We start from the raw sequence: 14,628 nt of genomic DNA, 5'->3' as shown, positions 1-14,628 counted from the left end.
TAATCCCAGCTACTCAGGAGGCTGAGGCAGGAAAATCACTTGAAACCCGGGAGGCAGAGGTTGCAATGAACCGAGATCATGCCACTGCACTCCAGCCTGGGTGACAGAGCAAGACTCCATCTCAAAAAAAAAAAAAAAAAAAAATTTATGAAGAAAAAAAGGAAAAAAAAAATCTCGATTTAAAAAGGACGCAAAGGACTTGAACAGGGCAATTCATAAATGAGATACCGGAATATGCACTAAAAAAAGTGAACAGATGCACAACCTCAACAGTGAGATATAATCACATTATTTTGGCAACAGGTTTAATGTCTACTGACATTACAGGTTGGCAAGAAGGTGGCACTATAAGAATATTCAATGAGGAGAAATTCTAAGGTAGCATACTCACTTTGGAGAATCATTTGGCAATATCTAGTAGAGCTGAAGTTATGTAATACACTACGATACAAAAATCCCACTTCTGGGTGAATGGGCTAAACTAGAAACTCTCTTGACGACGTATCTAAAGTTTTATAATAAAATAATACCTAATTTAGGAATACAGACAGAAGCACAAAAAGTACATTATAGGAAAGATAAATACCAAGTAAGCCTCACTGATCTCAAAACAAACTTTTTTTTTTTTTTGGAGTCAGGGTTGTGCTGTGTTACCCAGGCAGAGTGTGGCCTCCCAAGCAGCTGGGACCTGAGGTGTGAATCACCACGTCTGGTTTATTTTTTTGGGGGGGTGGGGGAGGTATGTGGGGGTGGTCTCTCTACGTTGTACAGGCTTGCTTGATTTCAAATCCTAGCACTCCACAAACTATTCTCTTACCTTAGTGTTGGGTGGGGGATTATAGGACTGAGTCAAAACACCAGACCTCAAAACAAACTTAATGAAAAAAGTATTACTTCTTAATATGAAACTAACTTACTTTTTGAAGTTCTTTTTGCCTAAAGTATGAAGAGTAACTATTAAATTAAATCTCAAGGTGGTAAGGTAAAGGTGACCCAGAAAGGAAAAGATGCCATTTAGCTCTCTTCCAGCTAGTCAGCATGACATGTTACAATGAAAAATTAAAATGAGACATGAAGAGCTAGTTCAAGGAAGTAGTCATTTCTCAAGAGGAGAAAGTAGGCTGGGCGTGGTGGCCCACACCTGGTGGCTCTCAGCACTGTGGAAGGCCGAGGTGGGCAGATCACTTGAAGCCAGGAGTTTGGGACAAGCCTAGCCAACATGGTGAAACCCGATCTCTACTAAAAATACAAAAATTAGCCTGGCATGGGGGTGTACACCTGTAGTCTCAGCTACATGGAAGCTTAGGCACAAGAATTGCTTGAACCTGGGAGGCAGAGGTTGCAGTGAGCTGAGATTGCACCACTGCACTCCAGCCTGGATGGCAGAGTAAGACTCTATCTCAAAAAAAAAAAAAGTAGAAAGTAAAATTAATATAACGAATATCTTTCAAATCCTCACTATGTTCTTACTCTATCATGTATTCTGAAAAAGCCACTATATTGAATTTCATGCTTATCAATATATTGGCTTTTCTTTAGTTTTACTACATGTTTGTATTCCCAACACTGCATTGTTTAGTTTTGCATATATTTACATTTTATATAAATAAAATACATGTATTCTCTTTTGTGACTTGTCTTTTTAAATCAACATTATGTTTTTGAGATTCATTCATGTGTTACAGATCTCAGTGACTTAAATACTGATGGCATCACCTAAGGCCTGGTGGCCAGGACAAGAACTTAAGATTCTTCTGGGAAACTGGGGAGCTATTGAAGGAATTTTGTTTGCTTGTTTTTGTTTTTGAGACAGGCTGGAATGCAGTGGTATGATTATGGCTCACTGCAGCCTCAGCCTCCCAGGCTCAAGCAGTCTTTCTGCCTCAGCTTCCTGAATAGCTGGGACCACAGGTGCATGCCACCATGCCCAGCTAATTTTTGTTTTTCTTTTTGAGACAGTCTTGCTCTGTTGCACAGGCTGAAGTGCTGTGGTGCAACGTGGACTCACTGCAGCCTCTGTCTCCTGTTTCAAGCAATTTTCATGCCTCGGCCTCCTGAGTAGCTGGGACTGTAGGCACAGGTGACTGCACCTGGCTAATTTTTATATTTTTAGTACAGATGGGGTTTCACCATGTTAGCCAGGCTAGTCTTGAACTCCTGGCCTCAAGTCATCCACCCACCTTGGCCTACCAAAGTGCTGGAATTACAGGGGTGGGCCACTGAGCCTGGCCCCAGCTAATTTATTATTGTATTTTGTAGAGACAGGGTTGCCCGCTATGTTGCCCAGGCTAGTTTTGAACCCTGAGCTCAAGATGATCCTTCTATCTCAGCCTCCCAAAGTGTTGGGATTATAGGTGTGGGCCATTATGCCCGGCCGGCCCTGTTGGAGGATTCTGAGCAAAGGCTGACTTGACTTGCAAAGTAAAAGCATCTGTCATACCACTGCGGTGTTAGGAAGAGATCAGGAGGGAAGGGGAGAAGCAAGAAGACCCATTAAGGGGCTACTGTATAGGTAATCCAAATGAGAGAAGATGGTATTAGAAGTGAAGATGGTAAAAAATGGTCGGATTTGGATACATTCTGAGTAGAGATTTCAAGAGGTTCCTGACAATTTGAATATGAGATAAAAGAGAGGGACCAGGATGCCTCTGAGGATTTAGGTCTAAACTGGAAGAACAGAGCTGTCATTAAGCAGTAAAGAGAAGCTAGGTGTGGTGGCTCTCTTCTATGATCCTACGAGTTTAGAAGGCCAAGGCAGGAGGACTGCTTGCGCCCAGGAGTTTGAGACCAGCCTGAGTAACATAGCGAGACCCTATCTGTACCAAAAATAAAGGTAAAGAATGAGCCATGTGCTGGGCGTGGTGGCTCACACCTGTAATCCCAGCAGTTTGGGAGGCCAAGGCAGGCAGATTACCTGAGATCAAGTTGTCGAGACCAGCCTGGCAACATGGTGAAACTCTTGTCTCTGCTAAAAATAAAAAAAAAAATTAGCTAGGTATGATGGCAGGTGGCTGTAGCCCCAGCTACTAAGGAGGCTAAGGCAGAAGAATTGCTTGAACTCAGGAGGTGGAGGTTGCAGTGAGCTGAGATTGCACCACTGCACTCCAGCCTCAGTGACACAGTGAGACTCTTGTTTCAAAAAAATAAAAAATTAGCTGGGCATGATGGCATATGCCTGTGATCTCAGCTACTTGGGAGGCTGAGGCAGGAGGATCGCTTGAGCCTGGGAGGTTGAGGCTGGAGTGAGTTGTGATCCTGCCACTGCACTCCAGCCTGGGTGACAAGCAAGATGCCATTATTCACTCACTCATTCATTCATTCATTCATTAACTCACACATACAAACATAAAACAAAAAGGAGATAACTGTAAGTAGAATACGTTGTAAGAAGTCCAGTTTTGGAGATACTGAGTAAGCAATTCCTTATATGAGCCTGGAGTTGGAGCAGAGAAAAAAGCCTAAATTGGAGACAGAAATTTGAAAATAATAAACATAAAAATGGCATTTAAAGTCATTAGCGATATAAGATTACCAAGAAATTGATAAAAACAGAGAGAGAAGGATAAAAACCCAAAATCTAAGCTCTGATGTACCTGAACAATAAGAGAGCTGAGAAAATACACATTTAAGAAAATCAAAATCGGCAATCTTGTTTGGACCAATGGGGAAAATGGATTAAGACAGCTTATAGGAATTCCGATCATACACAAAATAAGTATATCACCAAAGAGGGAATCTCTAACTCCTGTCAGACATCCAATACATGTGTAAATTGGGTTACAAATTGAGCTTGGGTGAAGACAGATTTAATTAAGATTCAGTGAAATAGAATTATATTACTAGAAAAATAACTCAAGAGTTTAATTACATTGATGGTATGTTTAAAAATCTTACTTACCTGTAAAAGGAAATGTGCTTTTCAACTTATTAAGAAGATCTATAGTTATACACATATGAATACTCACTGGACAAATTATAATGTTACTTTATATACTAGAAAGATACTTGCATTATTTTTACCTAATGAGCAGTTGCTTTGCATTCTCCCATCTGTTGAACAACGCAACATGGTGCCAACCACACGGCCTCCCACGACAATGACACGTACATCCCGTCCATGAGACTCCTTAACATACTTCTGGAACAGGTATGGCGCTTCATGGCGAATAAGATGGCTTAGATCAGCCAAATGGTGCTTATCTCGAGCCAAGAAAACAGCTTTACCTATGATTTAAAAGAATAAAAATACACATAAGTCATTAATTGTGGACAGATGATACCTAATATCTGAATCTTCTTGTATCCCAATCTGCTCTTTCAGAACCAATTATACTTTATTTTTTTTTTAAAGTTTTCCTTGTTTTAACAGTGAAATAATACAAAAACATATAAAAACAAGGTAAATAATCTCCTTTCACTACTCAAACTCTTTCATGACAAACTAAAATTTATTTTGATACATGTTGTGAGACAGGGGTCTAGATTTGTACTTCTCCAGGTTAGCCAGTAATGTCAACCTTATTCACTAGCAAAATTTTCTCTCTGAATTGAAACATATGTGTGATATATCACTATACAATATATTAATATATTATATTAGAATACAGCAATATAGCAGTATGTTACTTCAAATTATTTCTGAATTCTCAATCCTGTTCCACTGCTCTGTTTTTGTGCCAATGGAAGTGGCTGATTTTAATATACGGTTTTAAATTCCTCCCATGGTAGGGAAGGGAAAGGAGGGATACTAAATCTCTCACTACTGGCTGAATCTAGGAAGGCTTGTGATTGCTCAAAAGACAATATGGCAGAAATAATTCTATTATGACTTCTGAGGGTAGATCATAAAAGGTCATTTAGGTTCTCTGTTCACTGTAGCATTCACTGTAGGAGGCCTGAGACTCATGGCTGCCCTACTGGGGAAGCCAAATATAAAGAATCCAGTCAACAGTTCCAGCTGAACTCTGATCCAGCCATCCCTGTCAAAACACAAAAGTATGTCACTGTACTCAGATTTATGTATTATTTTATGCCTTAAAATTCAACCTTAGGCTGGGCATGGTGGCTCGTGCCTGTAATCCCAGCACTTTGGGAGACTGAGTTGGGTGAATCACCTGAAGTCAGGAGTTCAAGACCAGCCTGGCCAACATGGTGAAACCTCATCTCTACTAAAAATACACACACACACACACACACACACACACACACACACACACACACACACAAATTAGCTGGGCGTGGTGGCGAACACCTGTAATCCCAGCTACTTGGGAGGCTGAGGTAGGAGAACTACTTGGACCCAGAAGACAGAGGTTGCAGTGAGCGGAGACAGCGCCACTGCACTACAATCTGGGCAGCAAGGGCAAAACTCCAAACAAACAAACAAACAAACAAAATTCTACCTTAATCCAAAGTCATTAAGATATTTTCATATGCCATCTTACAAAGTGTTATAGTTTTACCTTATTCATTTAAGTCTTCAAACTACACATACTTAGAGGGGGATGACTGGAGTTAGTGATCTGAGATGTTAGATTGTTTCTTTGCTTTTTTAGACAGAGACTGGCTCTATCGCCCAGCCAGGAGTGCAAAGGCGTGATCTCAGCTCACTGCAACCTCTGCCTCCTGGATCCAAGCAATTCTCCTGCCTCTGAGTAGCTGAGATTATAGGCATATGCCACCACGTCTGGCTAATTTTTGTATTTTTAGTATAGATGAGGTTTCACCACATTGGCCACCTGGTCTTAAACTCCTGACCTCAGGTGGTCTGCCCGTGTCAGCCTCCCAAAGTGCTGGAATTACAGGGGGTACTTACATTGCTGAGGAGAAAGATATAGACATTAACTTGAGTCTAAGTATATATGTTAAAATCTGTAGGTAACCAATAAACAGAAATAGCTTCTAGCCAAACTGAACAACTCATAGTAGTCTTTTGTAAGCCTGAAGTATCATGCACCTAACAAATTCCCTTTAAGTATTCTTCAAAGTCACTCATATTAATAAGTATAATTTCAAAACTATATACGTTATCAGTAACTCATACGCACCTCTATGACCCCGCGTATTCTTTACTACCATTGGGAACTCCAGTACTTCTGCTTCATCAATCATTTTAGCAAAATTTTCATGGCCACCTGGTTTGAGCAATAAAAAAATTTAAGAAAAACAGCAGAAGTATTTTGTGAATATTTCAATTTTATCTGAAAATCACTTCTATAAGATATTCTTTCCTGTCTGTAAATTTATCCTATTAAACTATCAGTGGTTAACCATTTAGGCTATGCGTGCTTCTTAGTAGGCTCACCATAAGAGAAAGTATCTGGTAGAGGAACACCACGGCCAGCCAACTCTTGAAATGTCCAGAACTTATTAACGCAGTTCAGGATGGCTTGAGGTCGGTTCATCAACCGGCATCCCATCTTCTCTAGATGGCGCAAAACAGTAATGTCACTATCACTTTGTACCCACGGGGTTGGTACTCTGACTACTACAACTTGTGGGTAGGCAGTGATTAGCTCTCCATTGATCCGCAGACCTGAAATATATAAAAACAAGGCCAAAACCATTAGAGGAAAATATACAATAAAATAGAGGAACAGTAATATGCCAAAGTTTGTATCACAAAATTAAATGAACTATTTTGTTAATATTAAATTTGGATAGAGATATTCCTCTGTAAGAAACAAGAGAAATTTAAAAAAATCTTTGCACTGATTAAACTTAGTACCCACTAGAATGAATTACCACATAGCTATTAAAAATAATGTCATAAACACGTAAGTTCAGAGATGAACAAATGCCCAGATACATAATATTTTTATTTTAAATAGCAAATCTGACAAAAAGTTTTATTTGTACATACACATAAAAGATATCTAAGCAGGTGGGCACAGTGGCTCATGTCTGTAATCCCAGTACTTTGATAGGCTAAGGCAGGTGGATCACAAGATCAAGAGATCGAGACCATCCTGGCCCACATCATGAAATCTGTCTCTACTGAAAATACTGAGTATTTTCTGAGTGTGGTGGCAAGTGCCTGTAATCCCAGCTACTCGAGAGGCTGAGGCAGAAGAATCGCTTCAACTTGAGAGGCAAAGGCTATAGTGAGCCGAGATCACGGCACTACACTCCTAGCCTGGCAACAGAGTGAGACACTGTCTCAAAAAAAAGAAGGAAAAGAAAAACAAATATTTAAGCAGTTTAATGATTTAACTGGCTTCCTCTGAATGCGACTGGGTGGCAAGGCAGGAAGAGGAAGGTTAAAGACAAAACGTTATTATTGTGCTCCATGCAATTCTCTATCTATATTGTGTTCTATATGCTTTTTTTTTTTTTTAAAGTGACAACGTATATCTCTATAATGAAAAAACACAATTTTTAAAAATAAATGTTTTGCAAACTTTCATCCAGGTACCTGCGATAAAGCCCAGCTAATTTTTTACATTTTTAGTAGAGACAGAGTTTCACCATGTTGGCCGGGCTTGTCTCGAACCCCTGACCTCAGGTAATCTGCCTGCCTTGGCCTCCCAAACTGCTGGGATTACAGGTGTGAGCCACCACACCCAGCACATGGCTAATTCCTTACCTTTTTTTTTGGTACAGATAGGGTCTCGCTATGTTACTCAAACTCCTGGGCGCAAGCAGTCCTCCTGCCTTGGCCTTCTAAACTCGTAGGATCATAGAAGAGAGCCACCACACCTAGCTTCTCTTTACTGCTTAATGACAGCTCTGTTCTTCCAGTTTAGACCTAAATCCTCAGAGGCATCCTGGTCTCTCTCTTCTATCTCATATTCAAATTGTCAGGAACCTCTTGAAATCTCTACTCAGAATGTATCCAAATCCGACCATTTTTTACCATCTTCACTTCTAATACCATCTTCTCTCATTTGGATTACCTATACAGTAGCCCCTTAATGGGTCTTCTTGCTTCTCCCCTTCCCTCCTGATCTCTTCCTAACACCGCAGTGGTATGACAGATGCTTTTACTTTGCAAGTCAAGTCAGCCTTTGCTCAGAATCCTCCAACAGGGCCGGCCGGGCATAATGGCCCACACCTATAATCCCAACACTTTGGGAGGCTGAGATAGGAGGATCATCTTGAGCTCAGGGTTCAAAACTAGCCTGGGCAACATAGGGGGCAACCCTGTCTCTACAAAATACAATAATAAATTAGCTGGGGCCAGGCTCAGTGGCCCACCCCTGTAATTCCAGCACTTTGGTAGGCCAAGGTGGGTGGATGACTTGAGGCCAGGAGTTCAAGACTAGCCTGGCTAACATGGTGAAACCCCATCTGTACTAAAAATATAAAAATTAGCCAGGTGCAGTCGCCTGTGCCTACAGTCCCAGCTACTCAGGAGGCCGAGGCATGAAAATCGCTTGAACCAGGAACAGAGGCTGCAATGAGTCCACGTTGCATCACAGCATTCCAATTTGTGCAACAGAGCAAGACTGTCTCAAAAAGAAAAATAAAAAAAATTAGCTGGGCATGGTGGCATGCACCTGTGGTCCCAGCTGTTCAGGAAGCTGAGGCAGAAAGACTGCTTGAGCCTGGGAGGCTGAGGCTGCAGTGAGCCATAATCATACCACTGAATTCCAGCCTGTCTCAAAAACAAAAATGAACAAACAAAATTCCTCCAATAGTTCCCCAGTTTCCCAGAAGGCTCTTAAGTTCTTGTCCTGGCTACCAGGCCCTAGGTGATGTCATCCCTACTTATCTCTCTGAGATCTATAACCACATGGATGAATCTCAAAAACATGTTGATTTAAAAACACAAGTCACAAAAGAGACTTGTACAATGTAAATTGTCAAGAAAAAGTTCAACCATTATTACTCTGTCATGCTAAACTGGAAACAGCTTTTACTCTTTTTAAAAAATGGGATAAAGAAAGCAAAACAAGCTGTTCCACTTTCCAGTGTAAACAGCCTATCTGTTGCCACCAGAAAATGGGAGTACCCAAAGCATATTTGGACCTGCACAGTGCACTACGGAGGTATTAATGAGGATGGAAAGAAATTCAATGCCTCCTGAAACAAACACTTGATGTTATTATAAGAAAGCAGAAGTGATCCAAGGCTGGAAAGATGAATGTGAGCCAAAAAGGCAAAGTGACATCTCTTAGGACTCTGCCCTATGAGCTACTGATCTCTTGAGCACTCACCAAATATCACCCGTGCCTTTGATGCAGAGCTTATACATGGAAATAAAAGAAATGGTTTCTTCCCTTAATTTCATGTTATTACTGAATAAAACAAACGCACATAATTGTTTGAAGAACTTTACCCACAATTCCACTACTTATTGTAAAAACATGTATTCCAACTGAATGTGCTGGGTTCAACCCCTTTGCCTCTAATGTATGAATATTATTTTAATAAATACATTAAAACCCCAACTTATACAATTTTTCATCTAGCTTGTTGACTGAAATTATGATTTCAGTAGAAATGTTTTAGATATAAGTTTCGGATCAAGTGTATAATAAAGTGCTAACATAACAATTTAAATAAGTTAACCTTAGAACAGCAATGGGGTGGGGAAGCAATCTTTGTTCCTTTTTTATTTATTAGGATATAAAAGGTATTGCGTGTTAAAAGGTTGTTGCTGTTGTCAAGGCAGAGTGACACGGTATTAAGGACTGATTAATACCCTTATCTGAATACTGTTGTAGTATTACTATATTATAGTAATACTGTAAAAGGACAGTATTAAAAGTATTATACTCTTAATAGTAAGTACTAGTAGTGGTTTTTTTCCCTCAGGAATCAAGGAACAGACAAATGCTGGTCTTTTTGCTGACATTTACTTTTACTTCATCCTCAAGTGTTCCAGATGATTTTTTAGGACTTCTGAAATCCTTTTTTTTTTTTTTTTTTTTTGAGACCGACTCTTGCTCTGTCACCAGGCTGGAGTACAGCAGCACGATCTCGGCCCGTATTAGCTCCCGCCTCCCGGATTCAAACAATTCTCTTGCCTCAGCCTCCCAAGTAGCTGGGATTACATACATACTAAATTTTGTTTCTTAGGAGAGACAGGGTTTCTCTACGTTGGCCAGCCTGGTCACCAACTCCTGACCTCAGATAGTCTGAACACCAGGGCCTCCCAAAGTGCTGGGATTACAGGTGTGAGCCGCCGCACCCAGCTGGACTTCTGGAATCTTTTGAAAACCTATGGGATTTTGAGAATTTTAACTAAAAGTTTCAAGTAAAGTTGCTGTTTGTAACGATTAAAAACCCACACAATCTTTGTGTCAAAAATTAAAGAACCACTCAAAGACTATGTATTAAAAGGACACAGGAAACATCCTGGAGGTGTTCCCACTAGCTAAATTCGAGATGATCTGGACATCAAGAAAAAAAAAAAAAAAAAGAATGAACTGTAACACAGTGAGTATAGAAAGTCCATGAGTCCATAATGAATACAGAAAAACGGTTTAAAAGCCCTATTTGGTACCTCAGGAGGGGATTATTATAGATGCTCCTCAAAGTTAAGTAGCATACTGAATGTGTATCACTTTTATACCATTTTAAAGTTGAAAAGTCTTACATTAGGCCATTGTAAGTCAGGGACTATATGTACATAAATCCTTATTCCCAAAACTGGTAAAGTGGGAAAATTACATTTACGTAAACTTTTTAGGAGGTACTATATAGTTCACCACCAGTAGAGAAAACTCTTTTAGAGAAGAATGTGAACTAATAAATCACTAACAGTGACACGGACCTTCATTTTGTGCCTTTTGTTTGTCTGCACTACGAAGTACATTCCATCACGTTGAAGTAATTTTTTGCCTCAATTGTGTAACCCAGATATAATCAAGCCAATTTACAGAAAACCTTAGGAGGCAAATATCAAAAGGAAATGATCAAATAATTGCAGAATGTGAGCCATTTTTGCAGAAATAAAGATGCAGAGGCCAGGTGTGCTGGTTTACACCTGTAATCCCAGCTACTTGGGAGGCTGAGGCAGAAGAATCACTTGAACCCAGGAAGTGGAGGCTGCAGTGACTGCACTCCAGCCTGGGCCACAGGGTAAGACTCTGTGTGCTAATGGTTTAGATTATATATTAGATTATATAGGTAGCCTTATTTTTTTGGATGTACATATTGATGTATTTAGGGGTGAAATGACACAAAGATGGCTACTTAATTTGAAAAGTTAATGCCCTCCCCAAAAAGTTTTGCATGTATATACAGGGACAAGGAGATAACAAAGAATTATGACAAAAGGTTACTGTTAATCTTTAGGTAGCAAAAATATACTTGTTCATCATTCCATTCTTTCCGCTTTTCTAATCACTTAAAATTTTAAATAAAAAGGTGAGGTAGAGAGAGAGGAACCAAGACATCATATTAACTTTCTGTTCTCTAAAGAAAACTGATAATGGTCATTCTTATTTAAAAATCTTCTGATTTTGATGCTCAGCTTTTCACTTTTCTTTTCCTTAATGGTTTCTCACACTTTTTGTCATGAACATCAAAAGTCATTTATTGTTCTCCCACTGCCCCATTTCTCTTGCTGTTTACGTTTCAAGTGTCATTACTATGACACTTGTAATAATGTGAAATTATTAACATTAGTTCATCATGGAGAGAGACAGGCAAGAACAATTAAAAGCGAAAATAATCCAATAAAGGTAATCAGAACCAAATCTAGAACCAGAATTCTAACATGTTCTTTCTTAAGCTGTGAGTAGAAGTCAGTTTAACAGAGTGACAGCTTCTGAGCTGCCCACTCCCAGCTCAATTCCCGTAACAAAAATTTAGTTGTTTCAGTCAATAGTCCAGCAAACAGATTCACTGCTTCACTGACAAAGTTATTGAATTTAACGTCCCAAAAATATCAACCTTATGCCAAATCTTGAATCAAATTAAAGGAAAAAAAAGCTAGGTAATTCTGAACATTTTAAGACCCTCAAGTCATTATTAATCTGTTTTCCAACTGATCTGCTATAGGATAATAACAAAATATTTCAGCAAGAGAATTTAGGTCACACAGAACTGATGCCTACCATAAATGCAAATCTGTCTTTGTGTATAACTAACATAATAGAGGTGCCCTTTAGACTTCACAGGCTTATTTCCATACCAGCTTCCAAACTAAGTGAAAATAAAGGAAGAAAGTAATTACCTGAAGTTTAAAGAGAACAGGACAATTGGTAATACAAATTTATAGTGCCAAGGGTTTTCTGTTCCAGAGTTGCACAAAACATTAGAAAGGTTCTATCCAGGCTGGGTAAGAATTCATACAACTACTAATTATCAAACATTAAAATCAAGTACAATATAAGAACATATGCTGATAGGCCAGGCACAGTGGCTCACACCTGTAGTAATAGCATTTTGGGAGGCTGACATGGGCAGATCACTTGGGGTCAGGAGTTTGAGACCAGCCAGGAAAACATGGCCAAACCCTATCTCTACTAAAAATACAAAAATTAGCCAGGCACAGTTGCAGACATCTGTAATCTCAGTTACTTGGGGGGGCTGAGGCAGGAGAATTACCTCAACCTGGGAGGCAGAGGTTACAGTGAGCCGAAATCACACTGTTGCACTCCTGCCTGAGCGACAACAGCAAAACCCTGTCTCAAATAAAATAAAAAAATATATATACACACATATATAAAATATACGCTTATAATTAATAGGACTTTCATATCTGCTTAGCTACTTCCCAAGATACATTTTGTTTCCCACCAGAATATCGCTCTTTAACATCCTTAGCAATCCTTTTCCCCTCAATTTCTTAATGTTTCCAAGCCCAAAACTCCTTTCCCAGATCCCTGACCAGTGGAATAGAAAGAAACAAAAGAAAAACTGCTCATAGTTCATTATCACTGAGCACTGCTGCACTGGGCTAATAGTCGTGAGTTTTTTTTTGAGACGGAGTTTTGCTCGTTACCCAGGCTGGAGTGCAATGGCGCGATCTCGGCTCACCGCAACCTCCGCCTCCTGGGTTCAGGCAATTCTGCCTCAGCCTCCTGAGTAGCTGGGATTAAGTCCTGTGTTTTAAAAAAGAGAACAGAAAAAAGAAGACGAAAACAGAAGGCAAACAAACAATCATTATGGCTGCTGTGTTTTGAAACCATCTTTTAGTCAAGGTAATGACTGACTAGCATCTAAGTAATAAAAAAAAAAAAAACTCCAAACCAGAATCTGAGGTCAAAATGATCAACTTCATCCCAAAAATTGGCAAAGGGGAGACATAAAATGAAGAGAAATGTAATGCCACTAGCTAAAATAATTCAATTCAATCTATCTCCTTTAATTTTATAGATGCTGTCATTCGAGTTTGAAATGTTTGATATATTCTCTTTAGCTTTTCTATACCTAGATAGTAAAATTAAAATTGGCCCAGGAGAAATACTTCATGAAACTGATAAAAAGACAAAACACCCTCTACTATCCACTCAAAAATATGTGCTAAGCACCTACTTTAACATACTCTGAGTCCCACCCTCTACCTAAGAAGTTCTCAAGAGGAAGGGGATAGGGAGCAGGGAATGCATGCAAAGTAGTTAAATGACTGGCACATAACTGGTTACTGGTTGTTAGTGGTTATCAGTTATTCAGCTCACAACAGATAGGTATGGTAGGCTGATGGCATGTGTTAACTCTTATCAGCTATACAACTCAGGAACTTGTTCATATCGTTTTGCCCTCTACCTCCAATCAAACTTACCTGGCTTATTTAATAGCTGATACACAGAAGACTCAGAATTAGAAACAAAAAGACATACCTCCATTTCACTGCCTTTTTTTGTGTGTGTGAGACAGTCTCGCTCTATCACACAAGCTGGAGTGCAGTGGTACAATCTCGGTTCACTGCAACCCCACTTCCCCCAGGTTCAAGCCTCACGCTTCAGCCTCCAAAGAAGCTGGGATAAAGGCACACACCACTGTGTGTTTAGTAGAAACAGGGTTTCACCATGTTGGCCAGGGTGGTCTCAAATTCCTGGCCTCAAGTGATCTGCCTGCCCAGGCCTCCCAAAGTGCTGGAATTACAGGTGTTACCATGCCCAGACCTTATTTTGCCAATTAAGCATGGAATCTTTCCATGCTTTATTTGAAATCTGAAACTTAAAATACTAAGTCCACACTAATCAATTAATTTTCTTCCCCCATAAAAGAAAAATCTCTAATGAAATGATTATGAGAAAGTTATACAGAAGTAGGAAAATGTGTGAGTTAAGCCACCGATAATAAATCCAGTGGTATGTTTTTATTCCACCCAACTTCTAACAAGAGTAGCTACAGAATTTCACTATATATGGAACTTTCTGAATACAGCTATTTAAAAAAATGCTATGGAATAATGAACAATACAGTGGGGGAGGAAGCTCTTTGAATATCCAACTTGAAAAAAATACAGTGAAAGTGTTAAGAGTTTACCTTCACATTTCATCTAGACCCTACAATAGCAAAGGATAATAATGAGGTAATAACAAAGGCAAAAACAAAAAGTGAGTACATTTATTCAGACAGAGATCCTCACCTAACATATAACAATGACTGCACCTCTGAATCAAATCCAACCTATGTCACTTATCAGCTATGTAATCGATTACTTAACCTGTCTGTGCCTCGGGTTCCTCATCAGCAAAATGGGAATAAAAAGAGTATGCCCTTTGT

General features: G+C 39.5%; 1 protein-coding gene across 46 annotated transcripts in view; it reads right to left on the bottom strand.

Moving 5' to 3' along the window:
- RIMKLB (ribosomal modification protein rimK like family member B) overlaps window positions 1-14,628 on the bottom strand; it is a 103,292-nt gene that overhangs the window by 19,499 nt on the left and 69,165 nt on the right. For all 46 annotated transcript variants that reach the window (XM_078338751.1, XM_054238119.2, XM_054238120.2 and 43 more), the window contains 3 exons: window positions 6,305-6,535; window positions 6,048-6,134; window positions 4,021-4,224 (listed from right to left, as the gene is read on the bottom strand). In XM_078338751.1, coding sequence (XP_078194877.1) covers window positions 4,021-4,224; window positions 6,048-6,134; window positions 6,305-6,535 — 522 coding nt within the window. The remainder of the gene's footprint in view (window positions 1-4,020; window positions 4,225-6,047; window positions 6,135-6,304; window positions 6,536-14,628) is intronic.

The sequence above is a fragment of the Callithrix jacchus genome, chromosome 9, assembly GCF_049354715.1.
Source record: "Callithrix jacchus isolate 240 chromosome 9, calJac240_pri, whole genome shotgun sequence".
Lineage (NCBI taxonomy): Eukaryota > Metazoa > Chordata > Mammalia > Primates > Cebidae > Callithrix > Callithrix jacchus.
The sequence above is the reverse complement of the archived record's forward strand: the minus strand, read 5'-3'. Positions and strand labels throughout refer to the sequence as shown.